At 41.1% G+C, this 16,105-nt stretch overlaps 1 protein-coding gene across 2 annotated transcripts in view; it reads left to right on the top strand.

The window, feature by feature from the left end:
* CORIN (corin, serine peptidase) overlaps positions 1–14,969 on the top strand; it is a gene marked incomplete at both ends in the record, with an annotated part of 183,377 nt that extends 168,408 nt beyond the window's left edge. For both annotated transcript variants that reach the window (XM_080912225.1, XM_080912224.1), the window contains 5 exons: positions 1,817–1,866; positions 1,999–2,173; positions 11,391–11,662; positions 13,551–13,684; positions 14,775–14,969. In XM_080912225.1, the coding sequence (XP_080768351.1) occupies positions 1,817–1,866; positions 1,999–2,173; positions 11,391–11,662; positions 13,551–13,684; positions 14,775–14,969 (826 nt within the window). The remainder of the gene's footprint in view (positions 1–1,816; positions 1,867–1,998; positions 2,174–11,390; positions 11,663–13,550; positions 13,685–14,774) is intronic.
* Positions 14,970–16,105: the final 1,136 nt, after the last annotated feature.

Below are 16,105 nucleotides of genomic sequence, written 5' to 3'. Positions count from 1 at the left end.
AATCCAACAATTGGAGAAACTAAAGTTTAGATCTAAGAACATTTAAACAACTATCTCAAAGGCCACAGCCAACAGATGGTGAGTGATAGAGAACATGAGTTAATTTTATCTGACTACAAATGGAAGTGCTAGGTAGATTATACTTTAAGAACAAAGAAGAAAAGTCAAGGTGGCCCTTCACCCCTCAGGAAATCAGAAGACTTCCTCTTGGTCAAACTCTGCCTCCAAATTTCTGATTACTTTGTCAAATGAAGTACTTGCTTCAAACCAATGACCTAAGTCTTTCAACACCATAATGTTCCTCTAAACTGGGTGTAGGAAAAGTCTTCCCAGTCAGACAAATAAATACATAACCATTCTACTTTGGGGATTTGTAGACATGGCTTACTAACCAAATGAGATTCTATGAAACAAGTTTGCTACCAAGAATTGAGTGGCTAATCTTTATAATTTTCTACACAAAACTAATTTTTTAAAAAAATGTAATAATTAAATTTACAGCTAATTTTTGAATGTCATTTTTACACTAGTTTCAGGACTAATCTCAGAAGGAGTATAACATTAAATGAAAGTAAAGAAAGGCATGATCCCAAAGAACTTATATCATCTGAGTACACTCAGAGATTAGAAGGTAGTCTAAAGTATAATTTCAGATACCAAGGGGAAAAGGCGTAGGGAGATAGTTGATGAAGTGCCTGCCATCTAAACATGCACATAATAAACCTAAGTTAGTCACACTAGAAATAACAGAACTGAGGATAGAAAGAAATATGGCTTTAGATTAAAGGAAGTTAGAAAGGAAACTAGACTTTTATGTGTTGTAGAATTAATCTTTTGCCAGTATTTACAGATGACCAAAAGCAAATTTATTTTTAAAAATGTAAATACAGTAAATTTTAAAAAGGGAAAGATGTATGGTGCATGGAAATGGTGTGCATATGAAGGATGATTTCTTTTGATAGGAGAGCTCAAGGATTAACAGTAATTTTACAAGTCCCAACAAGCCTTATGTATTTGTAATTTACCTGATGAAAAAAACCCTTTGATGGCCAGAAAATTATTTGCCATTTAACTTAACCTATACTGAATTTTGTCCAAACACACACACACACACACACACACACACACACACACACACACACACAAGTAAGGGGTGAGGGGAGAGGGGAGAAAGAGGGAGAGAGAGAGAGAGAGAGAGAGAGAGAGAGAGAGAGAGAGAGAGAGAGAGAGAGAGAGAGAGAGAGAGAGAGGAGAGGGGGGGAGGGAGGGAGGGAGGGAGGGGAGAGACACACACAGAGAGAGACAGAGAGACAGAGACAGAGAACTAGCTTGCTTCATACTTAGGGAAGCCAGTGAGGATCTACCTGGGATTATAGACAATACATTCATACTCACTTTCTCCTGTCATCTCTTCTGTATGCACAGTTTAACTTTGACAGCCTCGGTGATTTCTTTTTAGTCTAAATATCCTTATTCATTGATCTTCTGTTTAAAAATGTAAAGTGATATTTTATTCCTCTCAGTCTGTATCTCAGGGTTTTTGGAGGATGGGGATGGGAATATATCCGCCCTTCTCATCCTTCACCATAGACTCTAACGATCAACTAAGATGATGTAAGAAGCTTCCTGATAAGGATTTCTATTTCCACACATGTGACATCTCCTTGTGATAGCAAACACACTGAAACAAGTAGTGTACATGCTTCTGATGTCATCTCTGACCACAACCCTGTGTTGTCTGACATTGATTAACATGCTTCAGGTAAACAGTAAGCACGTATCTTAACCTTATAACATTTTATGTTTCCAAACCCAGGCAGTCCTGCCGAAGCAGAAGGAAGATTTCCCTTCTGTGTACCAAGCAAGGTGAGATTGCTGGGATACGGCATGAACTGTGCTGGCTCCTGGGAACCAGCATCATTTACACATGACAACCGGAGGTCAGCATCCACTTGGATCTGGAAATAATCATAGGCTATGATTTCTGACCCTTGGTAGACTGTGGTCGCCGCCCTGCTGCCCGAATGAACAAGAGGATCCTTGGGGGTCGGACAAGTCGTCCTGGGAGGTGGCCGTGGCAGTGCTCTCTGCAGAGTGAACCCAGTGGACATATCTGTGGCTGTGTCCTCATCGCCAAGAAGTGGGTCCTGACAGTTGCCCATTGCTTTGAAGGGTAGGTTGCAATGTTTCACTTTTCGTTTCCCAGGATCTTACCATTTGTCACTTAGGGAGTCTCAGTGGTGTATGTAACTCCTTGAAGTTGTTTCAATTCAACTGTTCTTCTTCCTAGGAGGATGGGACGAGTCTTTATCAGTGGAGTCTTTATCAGTGGAGCTCTTTCTGCCCTTCTGGTCTTGCACTCACTTATGCCCAGTAGCTACATGGTGCTTAGAATCTATGTGCTAAGGAGGGAGGAAATCCAAGAAGTTCAGAAGACTGATTTCTCAGCCACTGGTGTTTGGTCCCTGTTCTGCACATCTTATGTGTATTAAGTGTGAGCACACATGGAAGTGGTTTGTCTGGAAGCTACGTGAGGTTCGGATGAACAAAGTATAGGTGGTTGGGAAGTAAAACTAGAGGTGCAATATTTGTGTTGGGTTTCTCAAAAATCTAGAACCAAGTCTTTGTCCTAACAGTATTTTTCTACAGATTTGTGTGTGCAGGAAGTAGGGTACTTTACTTAAAGTCTTAGGATCCATGCTTGGCAGTAACTGGCAAGGCTGACAAAAGAGTATGTATCTTTAAAGATTATTGCTGCATGCATGCCCTGTGCTTTGCCCCCTGGGCATTATGGTCTGTATACTTGACTTTGGTAGGTTTATTTGGTCCCTTCTGTACTTCCTTGATGTCACTTCCCCATCATTCTGAAGACATTCCAGCCTGAAGAACATCTCTCCATGGCTCCAAACACATCCAACTGTTCACATGGTGTCACTATTGATTTTTTTCACCTGGAAATCACACATTGTCCATCATCAGTGCTTGCTTTTCCATTCTGGCAAGAATATACCACGGCCATTCCTCTAGGCCGGCTCCTTTAGTGCTAATACACGTTTGGGAAACTAAGTACTATTCTGTATGGACTTGCCGTGAATTCTTCTATTAATCATCAATTGATGAGAATTTAAGATAGTTTCAATTTGCTGTTATTATAACAATGCTAGGGTAAAACTCTTCTCCTATAATTCTAGCATGCTAAGGGCACCATTGCTTCTAGAGGAGGCTGAGCAAACACTCAGCTCTATATAGTGATTACATGGATGCTTGCTTTGGTCCTTAAGGAACTTGGTAGGAAGACAGATTTTTTATCTCAGTAATTTTATTTGAGATTATAATATAGTTACATCATTTCCTCCTCCCTTTCCTGCCTCTAGTCATGTGCCAACCTTGCTCTCTTTCAAATTTTTTTTTTCATTTGTTCATTCTACAGTGTTATTTTTATGTTGATGCTTTTAGGATTGACTGTTTAATACTGGACAACCAACTGATGTGCTCTTCCCTGGGGGAAACTATTTCTTCCATTCTCAACCTTCCTTAGCTGCCTGTAGTTCCCTGTCTAGGGTTGAGGTCACCTGAACTTCTACTTTATCCACATTGTGTATTCGCGTTGTCACTGTTCAGGTCATGTTTAGTCAGTCATATTAGTGAGTCTTCATGGGTGTAACTTCTCTGACATTTCTAGGAGCCACAACTTCCTAGAAAACTCCTTGAGTCTCTGGCTCTCATAATCTTTCTACCACCCTTTCTGCAATGATCCCTGACCCTTAGGTGAATGTGATGTGTTGTTATAGATGTATGTGTTGAGACAGGGCTCCAAAACTCCACATTTGATTGATTGTAGTTTTCTTGTAATGGTCCCTGTCGGTTGCAAGCAGAAGTTTTCTTAATGAGGTTTGAGAGAAATAAACTTAACTTTGGGCATAAAAACAAATACTTAGAATGTAGTTAGGGATTGTGCTGGTTTGGAAAAGTGGTAGCTGTAAATTCTCCTCCAGTGACTTCACCTAGTCCTAGCTTCTTGGCTAGGGTTCCAGCACTAGGCATAACTTTCTTTGTGTTGAATGGATCTGAAGACCAATTAGAGAGCTGTTGGATACTGTTGTCGTGTGTGTGCTAGTACAGTGTCCTTAAGGCTATTGTCGCATTCTGGGTTTTTGTTGTAGTTCACAGGTACAGAGTGCTTTGAATGCATCCCACTGTTAGAAGTTTGCATGCCATTTTCTGATATTATAAAAGCTAATATTTCAAGTAAGATCCAACTCAGAGGCATGTAAGTATGTCTGAAGTGCATAGTCCTCCACCTCTGAGAGTTAACCAAGGGCAAGAACATATAATGTTTGGGGAGTCTCTTAGAAAATTCCAACTAACAAAGGAGACAGACATTTAAATATATATTCATACTATGTAACAAATGATGACAAATAAAAAATGTGATAACTTTCGATCACTCTATTGGGGAAAATTAGTATGTATCAAACCAGTACATTTTCTTGAGAATTTTCACATGTGAGACCCAGGACGATCCAGAGTATGTCTAGAAACACACTTGATGTTCTTGCTCTAAAAGGGCCAGATATTTTCAGATGTCTTTTACAGTTCTGATTTGTAGTCCACAACAAACAGAAGATTATTCTAGCAAAGTGCATCCATCAAAGGTGATTACCTAAATGAACCCACAGCTTTTTAAAGGAGCCACAGTGCTAACGTGCTTATTAATTCAAGTTGATGGGCTGTTCCTGCCATTGCTACGTGTGGTATCCAAGTTTCCTCTAGCACTGGAGGATCTATAGAGTGAGAAAGGACACTTTGAAGAAGAAATAAGTGTGTATTTGTACTTTGTGACATTGGAAAGATAGCAAAGGTTTTCAAGAACTTTTGTAGAATCCCAAATTTAACAGTGCTGTCAAGAAGGGCCTACCCATCCAAATGAGGTTAGAAATTGCCCAACTTCAAACAAGTCCATTTTGATTGTGTAGTCATAACCCCATTCTGTTTCTATGGTCTCACAAGTAGAACTGCTGGCTTTTCAGAACTTTTCATATTAAAGCCTCTTCTCTGCTGGAACCATCAATTGCTGCAATTTTGGGGGTTTATTTCATATCCTGATCTGTATTTTGGCAAGGCATAATACAATCCATCTGTGAGCCTTTTCATCCTGTCTCTTTTAATTATATTGGTGGGAAGGGAAAGACAGCTTGCTTTGCTTTTCCATGGAGAGGTATTTAAAGATACCAAGCAAAAATTAAAACCAGGAGATATTAAATTGACCAGATAGAGCTTCATATTCCTCAATTCCAGTTCAACTTCAAAGGCTCTAAGGAGGAAAAGACTTTGACATTCAGTGGTATTTTAACAGGCAGTTGCCTTCTTTCCGTCACCCTTGAGGAACTGAGGGATGAACTTCCTGAGCCAGGCCATAGTGAGGAACCATCAAAGCATCTAATTCCTTCCCAGGAAGTGTGTGTGCAAAGCTGATATCCTGCCCATAACTTTAATCTGGTTATGACACCCGTGTCTTGATTTCTACCACAGCAGCCAGACCAGAATTTGGGCTGTGTGTCTGCATTTCTGCCTATGTTACCCAGCTTCCTCTCTCTCTCCACAACTTTTATACTTCTATAGGTGTATTGCATCTGTTCTATGACAAGACCTCCAACATTATCATCCCTGGATCTTCTAGTCAGATGGAGCAGGAAGAACTCCAAGGTGAAGAACACATTTTCTAATGTTTGTCTCTGTACACTTAAGAGCAGAGAACAGATGCTCACAAATAAATGCAGAAATGAATAACTAAATATCTGTGTTATGTCTGACTTTCAACATCAACTGGAGCTTTCATAACCCCTGAGAATCTTTCCATCTAAATTGAAAAAGTTCCTTCTCTTATTTGTCACAGAACAAAGCATGCCCTTAATTTCTCAACTCCACTGATCTGACAATTGTATAATTCACTCGGAAAACGAGCTGTGTTGTGTCCTTAGGATTACCCCTTCATCTGGGTGCATATGTACAAAGTCAGCCCTTCATAGTCGTTTTTCTATCTCGTCTTCTGGCAGGATTTGATACATTCCCATGAGTAAAAATGTTCATGGACACAGAACTCACATTTGGAACCACACCTCCTTTGTGGTACTATTCTCAGTGTTATTAAAGTGTAAGCTAATGTGGTTTTTAAAACTCCCAGGTGCCTGGAACCTGACTTCACGCTCCCCACTGCTCTGCAACCTCTAGAGACACTCTTTCCACTGAAGAAATGTTTATGATATAGATAGTACTTGGCTTGAATTACCAACCAATCCTCATAGCTTCTAGACCTTCTAACACTAAATGTCCCTCTTCAGCTCTTAATTTTTGATTCAAAGAAAACTCTAGGCAAATTAAATCTGTCAACGTTGAATCGGGAAAAGAATGGCTGTGCAGTGGGAAGCCTTCAGAACAGAAGAGATGGACTTACTGCTTCTGGTGTTATCTTTTCCTGTTTTGGTCCAGTCCTCCTGGGATAGAAAGGTTGACCATTATTAGAGGATATCATGCACCCAATTGCTAACTGAGCTCATTCAAATGAATGACTCTGAGCCTCAAGTGAGCGCCTGACAGATGCCATGGACACTTTCACAGTGAGCTCAGTTTTCACCCTGAGAGACAGTTAATTATTTGACAGCTTTTGTCTCAACAAATCATCACCCTCTACTGACCTCACTTCATGTCCTATTGTCCATCACATCTTAACCCCTTGCTCCTAAACTTCCTTTGTATCTTTGGTCAAATGTCTTATTTTGCCCTTCATTGTGGTGGATGTGGTGCCCCTCCCATTAAGAAGAATCAAGTCCCTTCCTAGACTCCACTCCTCACAGTATCGTTCTGCTCAGCATCACTTGCTCCCTGGGAGCTGAATGGATCCTTAGTATCTCTGCCATACAAACGCCCTCCTTTGCTTCACTCAGTCGTCAACTGTTCCTCCATGTTGATTGCTGTTCACTGGGAGACACCTAAAATGTCTGCAATAGTTTCTCTCTTCACGCCTTTCTCAGTGTCTCCGTGGCCTGTGGTACCTGGGGTATCATCAAGGCCTCCATCATTGCTAACAATGATGCTGGCTGGAGTTTGGTGGTGACTTCCGCCTTGCAGAGCCCAGTAGTGAGTTTTGGACTGTCCCTTACCATCGCATCACTGTAACCTTCTTGGAATAATTTTCTCTGTTTTACTCTCGAGTAGTGAAAGAGCCCTTGGCCTTCATCTTGTTTTCTTGACCTACCATTTTCTCTTCTTTTATCTTCACCCATCTTTGGGAAACTGAGTGCTCCAGGGCCACTGGCTGACTTTCTTTTTTGTCTTAAGTTGCTGTTCTGATTAATGCCATTTTTGAGCAAATATGAATTTCCTGCCCACCCTACTTTTCCTTCCAATCAATTATCATCACAACTACAAACACTAACACACACACACACACACACACACACACACACACACACATTAATCACTTAGAAGATTAATTTTATGGATATCAGCTGCATATCATTCTTGAATGGAGATGTGGAAGGGGGTAGACAGAATGCTGATGTGGAAGGGAGGTTGTAGAATGCTCTGCTTGGTTCTAGTTATTTATTAAGATGAAATGAGCTGGAACAGAGAGTACTTGCTCCTCCTTCATGGGAGCCATTTCCATTCCCCATGCTTTTTCTTTGAAATGAACTCAGACTCATTTTACGGCTACGACTTTTGGTAACTGCTGTAGTTTCATGACACTCTGTTTCGCAGCGCTCAGATTCATCTGTGGTCACACTAACTGCTCATATGATTCTTCCTCTCCCCTGCCTACTGTGATCTCTTGTGATGGAAGAAGATACACAGTGAATGCTACTATTTCTACTTATATATTAGCTATGGAGTTTTGTGGCTGGCTACATTGTGATGCCTGTCTCCCTTCCTTCCTTTCTTACACACACACACACACACACACACACACACACACACACACACACCGTTTTAGTTTTTCCGGGTCCTTGCCTTACAGAGCACTTCAATTTCTATAGTTTTACACTGCTGGCTGACTTCTATCACACTCGACATGACAGTATCTCCCCTTGTCATCTGTCATTGTATTACCTACAAATGACTTTCCATTCATCTGACAAGTTTCTCTTTCCTCAGTACCCCAGTTGATATCTATGGATGCTTTTCACTGCCTCAATGTTAAACAGAAAATGTGTGGTGTAGGTGTTCAAAGGGCCACCTTTCTGACCCCATTAGTGACTATCACTGTCTTTATGACTTAAGTGACTTACCATTAAGTAAGCAGTGCACCTTTCAGAGCAGATAAGATGAGAATCTCTTGAAATAATGTGTAAAAATGCTCAGAAAATTATAAGGCTTATAAACAAATAGATAATCTAGGGTGTGCATCTAATTTGCTTTTAAAACCCTTTACAAACCTTTGAAACTGGATGTTTTGCATAAAATCTACATGTTTGATCTTCCATTTCATCGGGACAGTGTTAGCTGCAGCAAGAGGTAGAAGACCCTGAACTAAAGCTCATGGCTGTCTGACACACTTTTCTCAGTAACTTACACCTGCTTCTTTCTGCATTTGCTTCGAAACCACCCTAGTCTAAGTCTTGTGCACCCTTTCTGCAGACAACAATTTTAAAATACTAATGATGGAGCACAATGTTAAAAATAAGAGTTTCCTAAAATCTGTAGGACAGCACTATGTGTCTTTCCTGAGTGCAAATTTTGTTACTTTCCAATGGCCTCCAGATCACCAGCTAGCTGTGCTGGGTAAGTCTTGTAATAGGGGATGGATTTTATTATAGTTGCGTATATGTATCAATTTTCCTTTGTTAAGTAGGCAAAGTAGCTCAAACAAAATAGTCAAACCCAAACTAGAAACAGCAGAGGGTAGAACATTTTGTGTCTTAAAGGATATAAAGATGACAAACATTTATGAATCTTTGTAGATGAAAAGGAGGAGGCTGGCAATTGGCCATTGATGGAGTGATTGCTAGCATGGCCAAAGCCCTGGGATCAACCTCCAACACTGTAAAGAATAAAAACTTCAAGGTGCATCAGACTAGCGAAATTAAGTCATATTTTCATGTCTAAACACTAGGGCTGAATATGGTGAGTAGCAGAAGGAAGCAATGGTTATTCTGCCCCGAGGCAGATGCTACAGTTCAGAGGACACATGCAAGTCACTAGGCTTTCCTTTAGAGTTCATAGGTGACGGTGTGAATGCCGAAACTCGCACCACCTCATCTGTCTCATCTGTAATATGTATTCGTACGAAATAACAGTACAGGCAAAGGTACATTTGCCTTTAAATGTGAGTTACACAAAGGTCAGTGCATCTGAAGGAAGAATGAAAGGAGGAAATGTTAGCTAACAGCTTCCAGCACCATTGTCACTCTGGGTCATTAGAGCCATTGGCTCTACTTGAGCCTGATTAAGCAATCTTAGAACAAAAGCACGGTATGTGTGTGTGTGCAGTCACCTGTATGTCAGGGGAGGGGGCGCAGAGGCTAGCTTCTGGCATTATTCCTTTTAAAACAAAAGATTTATTTTTTATATATGTGAGCACACTGCAGTTGTTCTCAGACATACCACAAGAGGGCATTGGATCTCATTACAGATGGTTGTGAGCCACATGTGGTTGCTGGGAATTGAACTCAGAACCTCTGGAAAAGCAGTCAGTGCTCTTGGCCTCTGAGCCATCTCTCCAGCCCCCTGGCATCATTTCTTAAGTGACATGCACATTTGCTAAAAACAGTTTCTCAGTGATCTAGAATTTGTCAAGTAGAGTAGGCTGGCTCATCGTCAAACCCCAGAGACCTGTCTTTCTGTTGTCCCCTTCCCAGATGAGATTACAAATGCACATGACCATATTTTTGCTAGTGTGAGTTCTGGGGATCTAATTCTGCTATTAGAACCAAAGAGGGTTTGCACAACAATCACGAAGGATGCTGTACATCTCTTTGATGCTGATTTTAGGTTTGGCATACAAATGGGAAGCTATCTTCTTCATGCTGTGGATTTTGTGTTCATGTACTTGGCTTGTTGTATCCCGATTTTCCTTTTTAACTTTATAACCATGTCTTGCTCCTGTGCTTGTCACTGAGTTACATCTATCTATCTATCTATCTATCTATCTATCTATCTATCTATCTATCTATCTATCTATCTATTATCTATCTACCTACCTACCTACCTATCTATCTATCTATCTATCTATCTATCTATCTATCTATCTACCTATCCATCATCCATCTATCTATCTATTTATCTATCTATCTATCTATCTATCTATCTATCTATCTATCTATCTATCTTACTGATAGTACATTTATGTGGCAGTGATGTATCCTTTCCTTGTGTCTTCTTCAACCATGAGACTGAGCCTGTCTCTGCCCACATTCCGGACTCATTTTTCTAGCCATGCTCAGTATGTTTCAAGCCACGTTTACCACCACATGAACGATGACTGGTTTGCATAATAAAGCTAATCTGCCATTCCCACAGCTCTCCTTCACATCAGAAACCCTTTCTGCTTTCTCTCTTTTCCACAGCCGTGGAGGGAAAGCCATGAAGAGGCACTTTGTATCTCACTCATATCATGTGCATAACAAAGTGGAGAAAAAGAATTCTATCTACTTTCCCCCCTTCTTGCTCTTGATGGATATCAATGCTGTAAGGATGCTAAGCTGTAGCAAGACTGAATGCAGCTTAGTAACAGTTTTTGGTTTTACTGACCCCTGTGTTTTCCTCTTAGATTTAAAATGAACCCTACTATAATTGACTTACATGTTGAGTTTTGACGTTGCTGCATGTTACTAAGAATAATTAAGAATGTTCAATTACTTTAAATATTGCTTATGACTGAAGCAGAGGGTGAACTGTTACAACAGCTAGAACGAGGTCATTGTGCTTCTGCAGTAAGAAGCATCTAATTAGCATTTAATAAATAAATGTATTTTATTTACATTTCAAATGTTATCCCCTTTCCTGGATTCCCCTCCATCCTCCCTATCCCATCCCCCTTCCCTGCTTCTATGAGGGTGTTCACCCAACCACCCCCTCCACCTCCTTGCCCTGACATTCCGCTACACTGGGGCATCAAGCCTTGGCAGGACCAAGGGCTTCTCCTCCCATTGATGCCCAACAAGGCCATCCTGTGCTACATGTGCAGCTGGAGCTATTAATTACATAATTAATGACAGCTTTGCTTCCTCATATAATAATACGGAGCTAGTCATTCCTCAGGCTACTGGGTGGGCGCTCTTTGAATGTATTAGGAGACAGAATTGGAACAGTCATTGTTTACATACAAAAATTACTTTTAAAAGCACGCGCCATCAAAGCACATAGAATTAAAGGTACTCTCGGATTGTTTTTAGGAGAGAAGATGCTGATGTTTGGAAAGTGGTATTTGGCATAAACAACCTGGACCATCCGTCTGGCTTCATGCAGACCCGCTTTGTGAAGACCATCCTTCTACATCCCCGGTACAATCGAGCGGTGGTAGACTATGACATCAGCGTGGTGGAGCTGAGCGATGATATCAATGAGACGAGCTACGTCAGACCTGTCTGCCTACCCAGCCCGGAGGAGTTTCTAGAACCAGATACATACTGCTATATCACAGGCTGGGGCCACATGGGCAATAAGAGTAAGTGAGCGGGAATCAGTCAGGATTGCCCATTCAGCAATGAAAAGCACTAAGGTTTGCTTTTATTTGGCTACTGTTTCCCATTTCACATGTAAAAACACAGCCACATGGTGTACTTATTTTGCATTAATGCCCCCCCAAGCCAATTGCAAACATGAATAATACATCATAACAGACAGACCTGCCCACCTGAGACAAACTCAAGCATCCTTCCACACAGCTCTGACACTTTCTCCAGATGTTCTGGAGCTGCCATGCAAGGTGAGACCTGTCACACATCCCTGCTAGAGAGCACACTGGGTTGGGATATCTCTTGGCAGAATTTCTCGGAGGCTGTATGGAATAATTAGGCAATTCCATTTCTGCAGTCAAGCTACATAGCCACACTTCCAATCTTGCAGTTGATTTCTTCTTATCTACAAATGCAGCAAGCATGTCCTTCTATGAAGAAGTGCGATACACAGCTAACTATTTAAATTGCTTAAATTGGGCTTCATGAAAAGTGACTTAAACACAAAACACATAGAAATAGTTTGACTTATTTAAAGTTCATAATGAGAGCCAAGAACAAAACAGTCACATCAACTATGGGAATGGGCCATGCTTCTCTGCATGGTAGCATGGGTTGGCATCCTAGCATGTTGATACTAGCCACAAGAATACCAATTTAAAGGGACTTGCCATCACTCCTATATGTTGTAACGAAATGAGCAGAATATACTCCACAGAATCTCTATTTGTGTTCATCACAAAGCATCTATACAAACTCATAGTAATAGGGTACCATGACACATATGCCACAGTTAGGGGATAGCATGAAAGAGCAGCCAAATGAACACCCTGGAAGATCAGATCGACCCTGGCCATTCCAGTGTCTTGCCTCCTGCAGAAGGAATGGGAAGATCCTAAACAATAACATTGTTACACAAGGAAGACATAGCACTGTGGCCCAGAAGATGCTGAAGGCGTGGATCTTGTCTGTCCTCGTGTGCACTGTTGATGGCTGTGTTCACGGCCATCCTTCTGACACCGTTCTGGTTCATTAAACTTGTTCTACATCACATTCGTTTTCCCCCAGATGATTGTCATTAGCACTGCTTCCCCATCATGGCTTCAAATGTGTTTGGCTTTTAGGATGTGCCAATAAGATTTATGAGGTTTTTCTTGAAGACTGTCACTGTTATCCTTGAAAACAAAACTTGAAGCAAGACAGAAACCATATAGTCTGTCTATTGTAAGCAAGAGATGATAGTGTTACTTTCAAGTCTGTCACGGGCCCCAGGATGAAGGGTTCCACATCAGAACAACGCTCACAAGAGCACGTGAGGTGGGCCAGTCCCCATGAGGGTCAGAAGGTTTTCTCTAATCCTAGAGCAGGGCAGATATGCTGAGCTAAACTGTCATTGACACATATATGACCAAGAGGCAAGCCAGTAGTTCCCACCCTTCCTACTGTTGGGACCTTTCAATTCATGTTCATGCTCTAGTGACCCCCCCAACTATATATTTTATTGCCACTTCATAACTGTCATGAGTCATAACATAAATATCTGGTACACAGAGTATCTGATATGAGGCCCCAGTGAATGGGTCACTCCATCCCCACAGGGGTATTGACCCAGGGGTAAAGAAATTCTCATCTGCCATCTGCCCCACTAAAAAAAAAATAAGCAGCTTCACCAGACAGATGATTGTTATCAAAAGTTCTAAGTAGAAATTTTGGGCTTCAGAAAAGTCTTCCCTTTGAGCCAAATATCTAAGGGAAACATTATGGTTCTATTGGTGTTATGAAAAGATCCCCGCGATACTGTTTCTTTTGTATTTTGCTGACCACACCTTTTTCAATCTTATGCTCTTGTGTGTTTCTTTTTCTTCTTTTTGAATGCAGTGCCCTTTAAACTGCAGGAGGGGGAGGTCCGCATTATTCCTCTGGAGCAGTGCCAGTCCTATTTCGACATGAAGACCATCACCAATCGGATGATATGTGCTGGCTATGAGTCCGGCACTGTGGACTCGTGTATGGTAAGCCGTCTTCCAACTCTGCCAGCATCAGGATCCTCCATGACTTTGGTGAGCTTGCATAGCTGATCATGAGTCATGTGCGGTCCCTCAGGAACATTTATGAACGCTGTTCACCGCCAGAGTGACAGTTGAGTCAGCCTATCTCCTTTGACCAGTTTGGTGGCTAAGGCAAGCCTAATTATGAGGGGCGAGCAGAAATCACAGCTTCAAACCCACTGTCTTAAGCAGTAGGGGGACACCAGAGGATATTGCCAGGTATAGCCACGATGACATTAGAACATACCTTCACAGCCCAGCCACCATAATGTGTGAAAGGACTTCTGTCTGTAATTGCTTGATATTATGTCATGGCCCTCATTTGATTACCAGCCTGTTATTGTCACTACCAACCTCAGACAGGACTGTGGCCAGAGTGATCTCTGAAACATGCCTCGTATGCTGTGTTGGGGAGGTGTCATACATTTACTCAAGCATTCGTCAGCTGTTGTGCTGAACTGTCTCTTCCTGGGGTTCAAATGGACACGAGCACCGAGTAGCAGGCAAGTGGGGAGCAGGCTGTGTTCCTACACTGCTGCTCTGTTGCTCTGGAGTGATCAAACTGCTCCCCAGACTTTCGTGTCCAGAAGAGAAAAGCCATGTTCATCATTGGTCCAACACAACCACAAGGCATTTGACATGGTTCCTTTTAGCACATTATGTACAACTGATTAATTGGGGGATGTTTTAATTTTCCCTTTTGGGGCACTTCATACTTTTATAAGATCAATCTAATTTAAACAACAAACTTGCTGAGATAATTAGCTTTGACACATAGGTCTCTCTCTCTTTTTTAAATTTATGACATGTTGTGGTGTGTTATGTAAGTCTTCTGACCTCATGACAAGACAGAACAAAATCTCTTTACTCAGTACATCGATCCCTTTAAAACTCAGAATCCATCATGTTTATTGGAATGTTCGACCACAGAAAACTTTTTTGAAATTTTCTAACTCAGTTAAGCTGATTTGGGCTTTACTGTACCCTTAGCATGATAGCCCCACCACTAGACCTCTGAACTCCCACGACTAACATCAATTGCTATTTTTTGCAGGGAGACAGTGGTGGGCCTCTGGTTTGTGAGCGACCTGGAGGACAGTGGACATTATTTGGTTTAACTTCATGGGGCTCTGTGTGCTTTTCCAAAGTTCTGGGACCTGGCGTGTACAGCAATGTGTCTTACTTTGTTGAATGGATTGAAAGACAGATCTATATCCAGACCTTCCTCCAAAAGAAATCCCAAGGATAATCAGAGACTTTGTGAGACACTTACATAGAGAATGACCTTCTTGAATGGGAAGCGTGTCCTGCCAGAGATGTACGAACAGGCCTGTCATGGACGAGGTGATGAGCATGTACTGCAAGATCTCTCCTGTCTGCACTAGATGAGGTTTACTCAGGCTTCAATCTTTTCCAACGTTATCATTCAATAATTTCATGAATTCTTTTAAAAGCACAGAGGAAATAGGTTTTGTTCTTTTGCTAGGCTAACCTTGAATATAGTGTGGAATTATCAACCCACAGAGACATTTGACATTCTATGGTAACGAGTTATAGAAAGATCCTCACACTGTTACAAAGCACACACGGAGATGCGCCCTGACTGATCTCCAGTTTCTGCTCGAGCACAGTGGCTTAGGGAGCGCATTTCAGAACTGATCTTGGAGACTGGCTGCTAATTTATTTAAAGCCAAGATAATACACACACTTTCATTATTTACTATACTGTTCCAAGTAATCTGAAGAAATGATGAAAGACAGAGAAAAGGCCCACAGTGTTGATCTAGACAGTTAAAGTTGCAAGGATGTGAAATTCTCTAAGCCAATAAAAGTAACACTCAGAAGTATAATTCTGTCCTATCTGTATTTAAATTAGGATTAAAATCTCCATAGGACTTTCCACATTACTGGGGATTTTCAGTGTCTGTCACTTAGATGACTGTGATGTCAACAACCAGGTCAATCCTTGAAGAGACAGTGTGTTTACCGATGTGGAAATGAATGAGAAGCCTTTTCCACTCTGTAAGATACACAAATTAAAAAGGAGGGAAAAATTAAATGGTATTCCCATCCCCAATTAAACCAGAAAATTAGTCTGCTTGTGTTCACCCAAACCAGAAAAGTTACAGAACTATGTTTCAAAATGTTGCATGGAGTATAACATTTTGCAATTTTCCCTCATGATGTCTAACATCTGCTGTTGCCATTTTGCCTCATTGATAATTAAAACAAAATTTTAAAGATGCTCTTAAGCACTGGACCACTTTATGGGAATCAATTTCCAAAGAAATTAGTGGTTAAAAGTATTTTTTTTCCCACTAAAAAGCTTCAAAACACAAACCTTCATGTATACCTAATTTAATTAGCCAGACATCAATGATGTAA

The sequence above is a fragment of the Micromys minutus genome (genome assembly GCF_963924665.1).
Source record: "Micromys minutus genome assembly, chromosome: 1".
In the NCBI taxonomy this organism is placed as follows: Eukaryota; Metazoa; Chordata; class Mammalia; order Rodentia; family Muridae; genus Micromys; species Micromys minutus.
Note: the sequence above shows the minus strand (reverse complement) of the source record. Positions and strands in the feature narration are given on the sequence as shown.